Source organism: Bidens hawaiensis, unplaced genomic scaffold, assembly GCF_021521415.1.
Source record: "Bidens hawaiensis isolate Kalapana, Puna unplaced genomic scaffold, B.hawaiensis_p1.1 tig00005959_1, whole genome shotgun sequence".
NCBI lineage: Eukaryota > Viridiplantae > Streptophyta > Magnoliopsida > Asterales > Asteraceae > Bidens > Bidens hawaiensis.
Genome location: NW_027491394.1, coordinates 1,093,205 through 1,104,855, shown reverse-complemented (window position 1 = coordinate 1,104,855; position 11,651 = coordinate 1,093,205). Strand labels below are relative to the sequence as shown.

The 11,651-nt window shown below is 37.6% G+C and overlaps 1 protein-coding gene across 1 annotated transcript; it reads left to right on the top strand.

Moving 5' to 3' along the window:
• Positions 1 to 3,873: 3,873 nt before the first annotated feature.
• LOC143631195 (uncharacterized) lies at positions 3,874 to 10,586 on the top strand. The gene is made up of 3 exons (XM_077100030.1): positions 3,874 to 4,474; positions 5,397 to 5,854; positions 10,554 to 10,586. The coding sequence occupies exons 1-3, from the start codon at positions 3,874 to 3,876 to the stop codon at positions 10,584 to 10,586; spliced, it is 1,092 nt and encodes a 363-aa protein (XP_076956145.1).
• Positions 10,587 to 11,651: the final 1,065 nt, after the last annotated feature.

Sequence of the window (11,651 nt, the reverse complement as noted above, 5' to 3'; positions counted from 1 at the left end):
TTAGATCTAAGTTTCTAAAATCATTTTATACAAATTCTATGGTTATAGGTTTGTAGAATCTTACCTCGGTCTTAACCCGAAATACGATCCGAACCGAAAACCGAACTTTTGTTTAAAGACTTTATTGTTAACTTTTGGTATTTTTTTTATTTGTACATTATTATACAAGTTCTTTAGTGTTTGGACATGTGGAAACCATCTATGAACTTGTTGTGAGATGGAAACCGAACCAAACCGATTCTTGCTCGCTTAAGACACACAAGTGTGTTTTTTTTAGCCATCAAGACTTGTATACTTCTTTAAAAATAGTTACAAATTGATTTTTAAATATTTTCTTAAGTACTTGGAAATGTTGGATCCAACTTGATCTCATAACAAAGTTTGGACCGACAAAACCGAACACTCGCTTAACGTGCGTTGTTAGTTCTAAAACAATGGAACTACATACTTGGTTAAGTCTTATTAAATTTTATTGAGTTATCTCATAACATTCAATATTTTAGAAAGTTGACTTTGGGTTTGACCAATTATCAAGACCCGAACCGACAACCCGAACACTTGATAAAAAAAAAACCCGTTTTAGTATCTTTATTCCAAAAGGATTTGCATTCTTGCATTTTACCCACCTTATTACTTAACATAGGTTGAGTAAATATTAAGGTTAGATACTTTAACCCGGTTTCGAGCAAACTTACATTTTTAAAGGGTTATTATTATAAATTCTTAAATAGTCACATTTTAAACCTTGAGCTTTAATTATTTACATTTCTCAACATTTATTTTGTTTAAAGACCTTCAAGACAACCTTTCTAAATTCAAGACTTCTTTTCTTTTTAGGCATTGTGCGTTAAACTCGTCGTTCCGACAAATCTCCAAATTATCATCTTTCAAGTTTACTACTTGAAGGTGAGTACTTCATACCCCATTTTTCATCTTTTATTTTAGGGGTGACATTTCATACTTATTCAACAAGATGCTTTATATTTGAATCTTAAACCACAAACGTAGTTGTATACTTTACCTAAATAATTGCTCGATTTGGTGTTCTATGCTTATATGCCTATGTGTTTATCGCTTTTGGTTGGTGGAACTATAAAATCCTAGACTATTTGGCATCCCCTTATAGCAAGTGTCGTTAACGTAATGCAATTAACGATAACTATAAAATCCTAGACTATTTGGCATCACCTTATAGCTAGGTGTCGCTAATGTGTTTAGCAATATCTATTTATCCAAATTACCACTTTTATTTATCGTTTCGTATGCAAGTTTTGTGGCTATCTTTATTATATACTAATATGATTAAACTTATGAATTGTTCACCGACCTTTGTGTTGACAAACTTTATTTTATGAAATGTTGCAGGTTTGCATCTTGGTTGATTTATGATTGTGAAGAAAACGACTCAAAGACCTTAGGATATTAGAAAAAATGAACAATATCAATTTGTCATATTTTGTGACATCTTGTATATGGTTATTTTATGGAAAATTGTTATGTGACATTTTCGATGTTGTGAAATGAAATGAGTTTATTAAATACTGTCACTTTAATTAGTGTCATGTGCTTATGGACAATCGTTACACCTCGGCATGTTCCGCCGCCTTTAGTCGGGGTGTGACAATTAAACAAATATTATTTTAATTATTTATTTATCCATATCTATTTATTTATTTATAGTACAAAACCAATCTAGTTATATATATGAAGTTGTTTTTAAATTAATATATAATGATACCAATGCTTAATTACGATTATGTAGTATTAAAATTCATTTATTTGAAGATATGGATAAAATATATTTACTTATATTAGTTACTAAATTATAATATTAACATTAATAGTTATAACAATAACAATAACAATAACAATAACAATAATAATAATAAATACTAACAATAATAAATATAATGTTTTAAAACCCTAAAAGACGCCAAGTCTTTCAAACCGATTGATCAAATTAATGATATTGAAACTAATAATATCCCATCAAAAAAATTAAATCGTTATTGATTCTTTTCCGCATTTATTAACACTATCGTTAAACAATTAGGGCATCCTTGTTGACGTATCTCGAAGGCTTGAACTTGTTCATCCTCATTTTCTTTTATTATTATCTCATCCTCACTAATCCACTCACTAAAAGGTAAGTAACTCACATCCCCCTTTTTACCGTTTTATATTTTGGGGGCGTTATGGGTTAAACCATTTTCACTACAATTCAACTATTTGCGTATTATGGTATTGCTCAATTAGTTATACATGCGAATGTGACTATGTGTATAATTTATGTATTGGTGGTTGGTATCTCATCCTCATCCTCATTAGTATGATCATACGCCGTCGGAGTAACTCGTTATCCATGGGATTCGAGTGAAAAGACAACTTTTATATTATTGTGATATTGTTGTTATGCTAGTTGTAATATTTCATATTATCGCAAGGAATTGTCATTTTTATATTATATGTATTCAAAAACCGTGATTACTTGCTCAACTTTATGTTGACAAACTATGTATTTTCCCGCATGACGCAGGTAGCTATATTGGATGAAGAATCAAGGGATTAAGAAGTAGTTGGACCTTAGGATGCATGAATAATGATGAACTTTATTTCTATTATTTTTTAGCTGTAATTTCTTTTAAACAATGATTGTGCTTTACGTGTTTGGATTATATGAATTTAATAATCTAGATATTGACATGTGGATTTATTTTAGTGTCTTTTGAGCTATGATACAATTATATCGCGCCCAGGCATATTCCGCTGTAGGTTGGGGTGTGACAGATTGGTATCAGAGCCGAATGCTATAAGATAGGTGGTTAGACGTAACGGCCTAGTAGCATGCTTAGGGTCCCTATACGTGTTACTATACGTGCACCCTACATGTTTAGATTTTTGTACATAGCTTAAATTATTTAATTTTTTTGTCATATACAATTGTACATGAAAGCACACACTTATTCCGAGGCTATGCATCAAAATCATTTTTCAAAATTTTAGGACGATTTTTAAATCGGGAAATTCCTTAAGAATTCCCACCTTTTAACTCCCCTCTCCTTGAGGATGATTCGTGTAACGGATATGTAGTAACTGTAAGGGGGACACACCTGTACACCAATCCCTTGACATCAAGACTTACGAGTCTAAGGAAGTGCAATGCGCATACATCTCGATCAACCGTGAGACCTGGTTGCCTTCCTGGAGGGTGAGGTGTGAGTGTGAAACTTGTTAGGCCAAAGCGTATCACACCAAACGTTCACGAATCTGCTACCCTCATTGTATCAATCGTGGTCATGTGACGATTACATCCTTAATTTATAACCGAATTCATGGTGATACGAGGCTAAGCTCGATATTCCCTATTGTGTTTTAGTCGAATAGTTGGGTGAAGTACGCAAATACGGGGTGGTTCCCGAAGTACTTCAACCATCTATCTCAACACCCTTCACAACTCAATTTTAATCAATTTTATTTGGTTTTCGATATTTTCATTTCGTTGGAAGGAACCATGGTGGTTCATGAAATCCTAACCAACAAATGAAACCCCATGTTTCAACTTTAAGTTACGTTATTACTATTTATTTATTTACTTATGTATTTATTTTATTTATTATCCCTCATTACGTCAACACTTATAATATCACGTCTCATAAATGACTCCAAACTCAACCTCAAATTGTTAAATAGAATTCACAAGTATCGATTTACTCAAACTCAACCTCAAGTTGTTAAATAGAATTCACAAGTATCAACTAATACAAATTCACATATTTACAACATTTACCCGAGTCTCATAAATTTTACACATTTGATCCTTGCAGTATGTCTTCCCGTCTCATCAACCGTACCCGCTGAAACTTTGGCCGTCCCATGTCATCTCGCATTACGAAGGGAATTGTGGAAGCCCTCCCTATGGTCATCTCTCAACTCCAAGCCGTGAATGCCGCAATTGTTCCCGCAAACCCTAATGTTTTCACTATCAAGCAATTCACCAACGCTAACCCAACCGATTACTTTGGGACTAAGGGTGCTACAACCCTTCTTCAATGGTTCGAGCATATGGAAAGCGTGTTCCTCCACTCTGCATGTCCGGATGACAAGAAGACCACGTATGTATCAAGTGTTTTTAAATCTAGTGCCCTTACTTGGTGGACTAGCAAAAAGAGAGACCTTGGGGGTGAGGTTGCCATGGCCTTGCCATGGGATGACCTCAAGAAGCTCATGCTAGACCAATTCTACCCGAAACATGAACTCCGGAAGTTGGAAAAAGAATTCTGGAATTTGAAGCAAGAGGGAGGTGATAATACGGCTTACAACAACCGATTCCACGAATTGAGCGACCTTATCCCGCATATGGTTACTCCTTTGGAGCGTGCCATTGATAAGTACATCTCGGGTTTGCCGATGAAAATCCAAGATTCCGTCCTTAGTCGTGACCCGAAGGAACTTCGTGATGCCATTGCTCTAGCCGGTACCCTCACCGAAAACCACGTTAAGGCTGGGACCTTGACGCGGAAAGGCTCCAAGAAGCCCAATGATAAGCCCGCATCCGAACCCACTAAAGAGTCCAAGCCCGAATCCTCAAGGCCCGAATCCTCAAAGCCCGAATCCTCCAAACACAACCACAACCACAACCACAACCACAACTCCTCTCATTACCGCAATAACAAACGAAAGCCCAATTCCCAAAACTATGTCACAGCCCAACCACAAGCCCAACAAGCCCCTCCAAACAAGAAACCATACACCGGCCCGCACCCATATTGCTACACTTGCCAACGTCACCATCCGGCCCAATCCATTTGCCGAGTGTGCATCAATTGCCACCGATTTGGCCATCTCACCCAATACTCCGAGAAGCACCCCGAGTGCAAACCTCTCCACCGCGGTTCGCACCGTCAAACCAACCCAACCGAGCCATCCCTCGTGCTCCAATCATTAACACCGTTAGGGCTTGCTATAACTGTGGTGATCCGAACCACCTCCGCAACGCGTGTCCTCAACTCGCTCAAGCCCATCATGCTATTTTGCCCCACAACCCTACTACACCTCTCAAGCCTACCAAGTTCAAACTTACCAACCTCAATTACCCCAACTCATGCCTCCTCCAAACCCTCAAGCTCAACCCATGCTCATGCAAGCCTACCAAGCTCCGACCCCTCAAGCTTCAACATCTCAAACCCAAGCACCTCAAGGAACTCAAGGGCGAGCCTTCACCATCAATGCGCACCAAGCCCGAAACTCGAACGATGTGGTGAACGGTACGTTTCTAGTTAACAAGCATCATGCATCGGTATTATTTTATTCGGGAGCCGATAGGAGTTTCATTTCCTTTGATTTTGAGTACATACTTGATGTGCCCCGTAGTAAATTGTCTAAACCATTCACGGTAGAGATAGCTAACGGCAGTTTGATCGTTATTGACTCCGTCGTCCGTAATTGCACGCTCACCCTTAATGGGCAAAATTTCTCGATTGATCTCATTCCGATGCAAATGGGTAGCTTCGACGTCATCATTGATATGGATTGGCTCTCTCTTCACCGTGCCGAAATTCTATGTTTCGAGAAGATTATTCGTATCCCTATCGAAGGTGGCGTGATTCTAAACGTCGCCGGAGAAAGACCATTCTCAAAGCTAAACCTCATGTCGTGCCTTGAAGCCCAACGTTACTTGCGCAAGAAGTATGTCGCTTTCTTAGCCCATGTCACTACAAAGGCCCACGAAGAAAAGCAACTTTCCGACATCCCGATTGTTCGCGATTTCCCCGAAGTATTTCCCGAAGACGTTTCTGGACTCCCTCCCATACATCAAGTGGAGTTCCGTATTAATCTTGTACCCGGAGCAAACCCTGTAGCCAAAGCACTGTACCGTCTTGCACCCTCCGAGATGCAAGAACTCTCCAATCAAATCCAAGAACTCACGGACAAGGGTTTCATTAACTCGAGTTCGTCTCCATGAGGCGCACCCGTTTTGTTTGTCAAGAAGGATGGTACTCTTCGTATGTGTATCGATTACCGTGAGCTCAATAAGCTTACATCAAGAACCGCTATCCCCTTCCGCTTGTTTCTCCAAGATTGATCTTCATTCGGGGTATCACCAACTTCGTGTCCACGAGGATGACATACCCAAGACCGCCTTCAGTACTCGTTATGGGCACTTTGAATTCTGAGTTATGCCTTTTGGGTTGACTAATGCTCCCGCCGTTTTCATGGATCTTATGAATCGTGTTTGTAAACCCTACCTCGAAAAGTTCGTGATTGTTTTCATTGACGACATCTTGATATATTCTAAATCCGAAGACGAGCACAAAGATCATTTGCGCGCCATTCTTGATTTGTTGCGAAAAGAACAACTTTATGCTAAATTCTCCAAATGCAAATTTTGGCTAAAGCAAGTTCAATTCTTGGGCCACATCGTCAACGAAAAGGGTATTCACGTTGACCCCGCTAAAATCGAGGCCGTTAAAAATTGGAAAACCCCATCCTCTCCAACGGAGGTTCGCTCATTTCTTGGTTTAGCGGGATATTATCGTCGTTTCATCCACAACTTTTCCAAGATCGCTTCACCCCTTACCGCACTAACCCACAAAGGGAAAGTTTATGAATGGGGTCCGATCAAGAAAAAGCGTTTCAAACACTAAAGGACATGCTTTGCAATGCTCATATCCTTGCTCTTCCCGAGGGCAACGATGATTTTGTCATATTTTGTGACGCTTCTATCCAAGGCCTCGGTTGTGTTCTTATGCAACGAGACAAGGTCATTGCTTACGCTTCGCGTCAACTCAAGGTTCACGAGAAAAATTACACGACGCACGATCTCGAACTTGGTGCGGTCGTGTTTGCCTTGAAAATTTGGAGACACTATCTTTATGGCACGAAATGTGTAGTCTTCACCGATCATAAAAGTTTGCAACACATATTCGACCAAAAGGATCTCAACATGAGTCAAAGACGATGGGCCGAATTGTTAAGCGATTACGATTGCGAGATTCGCTACCACCCCGGGAAAGCAAATGTCGTGGCCGATGCTCTTAGTCGTAAGAGTCACATTAAATCCATCTTACTCAATTGTGTCACCATGCAATACGACCTTCAATACCGCATCTTCAACGCCCAACACGTCTATGTCACCGAAGGAAGTTTATACGATGAGATGTCGTGTGGTGCCGAACTCTAACTTGAGACCAAATGCAACGGTTTGCTTTATTATTTGAACCGTTTATGGGTTCCCGATCATGACGGCATTCGTACGTTCATCCTTGATGAAGCTTATAAGTCACGATACTCGATTCATCCCGGTGCGGATAAAATGTATGCCGATCTTCGTCCCATGTTTTGGTGGCCGTGAATGAAGAAAGATATTGCGGTATATGTATCCAAATGCCTCACTTGTTCTAAGGTCAAAGCCGAGCATCAAAAGCCATTTGGCTTGCTCGAGCAACCACCGATCCCCGTTTGGAAATAGGAGGACATAGCTATGGATTTTATCACGAAACTCCCCACTACTCAAAGTCGCAACGATAGTATTTGGATAATTATTGATCGGTTGACCAAGTCGGCTCATTTCATACCCATTCGAGAAAAGTTCTCCGTGAGTCAACTAGCACAACTCTATGTCAAGAATATCATTTGTCGCCATGGAACACCGTTGACCAATATCTCCGATCGTGATGGTCGGTTTACCTCTCATTTTTGGAATTCGTTGCAAACCGCCTTGGGCACCCGTATTGATCTAAGCACTACTTATCACCCGCAAACCGATGGTCAATCCGAGCGAACGATCCAAACGCTCGAAGATATGCTCCGCTCTTGCGTGCTAGATTTTGGTGGAAATTGGATACTCACTTACCACTTGTTGAGTTTTCCTATAATAATAGTTTTCACACTAGTATTGGCATGGCACCCTTTGAAGCACTTTATGGTCGAAAATGTCGCTCCCCAATTTGTTGGAGCGAGATTGGTGAATCGAAAATCACCGGTCCCAAGCTTGTTCAAGAAACTTCCGACCGCATTGCTCTTATTCGTCAAAATCTTCTTGCCGCTCGTAGCCGTGAAAAGAGCTACGCCGATAAGCACCGTAAACCGCTCGAGTTCAATGTTGGTGATCGAGTTCTCCTCAAAGTATCTCCTTGGAAGGGAGTAGTTTGTTTTGGCAAAAGAAACAGGTTATCTCCTCGTTTTGTTGGGCCATTTGAAATCGTTGAAAGGGTTGGTCGAGTTGCTTATCGTCTCGTTCTCCCCGAAGAGCTCTCCAATGTTCATCCGACTTTTCATGTTTCTAATCTCAAGAAGTGCTTAGCCGAGGGGAATCTCCACATACCCCTCGACGAAGTACAAGTTGATGAATCTATGAGCGCGATCGAGAAACCCATTGAAATCATGGATCGTATGGAGAAAGAAACAAAGCGTAGCCATATTCCCCTTTTCAAAGTTCGTTGGGAATCCAAGCGTGGTCCCGAGTTCACTTGGGAACGAGAAGACCAAATGGAAGCCAAGTACCCGCACCTCTTCGTTACGGCTTAATCTCTAATTTCGGGACGAAATTTCCAAAAGTAGGGAATGCTGTAACATTTCGGGTTTCCGTTTAATGCTTTGTAATCGTTACCCGACCCGGATCGTGTTCGGGTGAGATACTAATAAAAGATTTCTTTTGTTTAATTATTTTCTTTTATATATTTATTATTAGACTATCAACAATATGCAAAACTAACCCCTAAACTTGCTTCTAACCCACTTTGCATCACACATTATAGCTCAAGGACCTAAGTGCAATATTATTATAAATCTCTTTTCCCTCCTTTCTTTCTTTAATTCCCGTCGGCCTCCATACCCCCCCCCCCTCCGTTTCTTGTGCCACAATTAACGAGTATAATCAGGAATTGATCTTGCCATATCTTTTACTAACCCAAATACGACCACACCGACATATTAAACATGGAAAACGAATCAAAATCAAAACTAATTGCGACCTAAACGATAAGCGGCTGCCTTAACCTTAATACACTATAAATACACAACGAAAACTCAATTAAACGTGCACACACATCCCTCATAGCATCGCGAAAGTAAACCCTAACCCAATTGCATATTACGTAGCCGTCAGGACCTGCTCCAAAGTCAAACTCAGCCGCGACCCGTTGATGCTCGTTATCCCTCATCCCGCAACTATAAACGGTAATTGAAACATGCTTATGATTCGCTTTTGACCAATTAACAATACCCCTAAGTCAATTAAAACGAACAATGAACGAATCATCGGATTTGAATTCCTAGGGTTTGTAATTGAATATGGGCTCTGGGTAAATCTGTTTAAATAATATGCAGGTTATAAACAAACGCAAACGGAAGCACCAGCCTGATGGCTGGTGCGTTTCTGGCTAAGCTGCTGAACCGGCCCAGGGCGCGGGTTCGACCCCCCTGGACCCGGTTTTGATGTATTTTTTTATATATTGTTTTAATATACCTTAATAAGAATAATAATAAATAAATAAACATTGTTTTTAGCAAAACCGAACCTCGGAAGCGTTATTTGGCCATGGCTTCGCATCATAAGTATGTATACCCGCATACATATATATACATATGAAACAAATATTATTTTATTCATATTTATTTATTCACATACACATAAACATACAATACTATTAAACAAATATTATTTTAATTATTTATTTATCCATATCTATTTATTTATTTATAGTACAAAACCAATCTAGTTATATATAGGAAGTTGTTTTTAAATTAATATATAATGATACCAATGCTTAATATCGATTATGTAGTATTAAAATTCATTTATTTGAAGATATGGATAAAATATATTTACTTATATTAGTTACTAAATAATAATATTAACATTAATAGTTATAACAATAACAGTAACAATAACAATAATAATAATAAATACTAACAATAATAAATATAATGTTTTAAAACCCTAAAAGACGCCAAGTCTTTCAAACCGATTGATCAAATTAATGATATTGAAACTAATAATATCCCATCAAAAAAATCAAATCGTTATTGATTCTTTTCCGCATTTATTAACACTATCGTTAAACAATTAGGGCATCCTTGTTGACGTATCTCGAAGGCTTGAACTTGTTCATCCTCATTTTCTTTTATTATTATCTCATCCTCACTAATCCACTCACTAAAAGGTAAGTAACTCACATCCCCCTTTTTACCGTTTTATATTTTGGGGGCGTTATGCGTTAAACCATTTTCACTACAATTCAACTATTTGCGTATTATGTTATTGCTCAATTAGTTATACGTACGAATGTGACTATGTGTATAATTTATGTATTGGTGGTTGGTATCTCATCCTCATCCTCATTAGTATGATCATACGCCGCCGGAGTAACTCGTTATCCATGGGATTCGAGTGAAAAGACAACTTTTATATTATTGTGATATTGTTGTTATGCTAGTTGTAATATTTCATATTATAGCAAGGAATTGTCATTTTTATATTATATGTATTCAAAAACTGTGATTACTTGCTCAACTTTATGTTGACAAACTATGTATTTTACTGCATGGCGCAGGTAGCTATATTGGATGAAGAATCAAGGGATTAAGGAGTAGTTGGACCTTAGGATGCATGAATAATGATGAACTTTATTTCTATTATTTTTAGCTGTAATTTCTTTTAAACAATGATTGTGCTTTACGTGTTTGGATTATATGAATTTAATAATCTACATATTGACACGTGGATTTATTTTAGTGTCTTTTGAGCTATGATACAATTATGTCATATTCCGTCGTAGGTTGGGGTGTGACATTGTGTAAGGATGAATGTTTTTGGTAGTTGTTACCAATCGGTACCAAATTTCAAGATTTCGGTACCTGTACGGTTTGATATGGTACCGATATTTTCATAATTTTATGGTGATTTGTATTATAAAAAAATGTTGTATAATAAAGTTTTGGACGTTTTAAAATAATTGATGGATTGAAATGTGCCAAAACCAATGTGTTATATTCTTTTTATGTTTTTCCCTTATTTCATACCCCTAAACTGATCTCAATCAAACATGTCCAAAACCAATAGACTAGAATCCTCTTATTCTTTCTAAAAAACCATATCTTCTATTATAATCTACTTAATCTTCTAATTAAGCACCGAAGTGAAAGGGAAAAAGAGTTGTTGGTTGGCACTCAAAGTATAAGCAAAGCAAATATATATATATATATATAGGCTAAGTATAAAATGAAAATCCATTTGAGTTGTGAAAACTCTAGAAACTCATTCTCAATCACATGTTTTTAATTAATGTTTAAATCTTGTGGTCCACAATTAAAGTGAATAAAAAATTTAAATATAAATATAACTTTTTCTCTCTCCTGAAAACATATATAAAAATTAGTAAAAAAAATGCTAAAAAATAGCAAAACATTTTTTTTGATGTTTCAATGTTTTGTATTAAATGTTACAACATATATTACATGTAACAGAAAAAAAAAATAATGTTACATAGGGTTTTCGCGGGTTTTCACAACTCAAGTGTGTTTTCATTTTAACCTTACCCTATATATGTATATATATAGGGTTAGGTTAGAATAAAAACCCACTTGAATTGTGAAAACTTTAGAAACCCATTCTCAACCACATGTTTTTAATTAAAGATTAAATTTTGTGG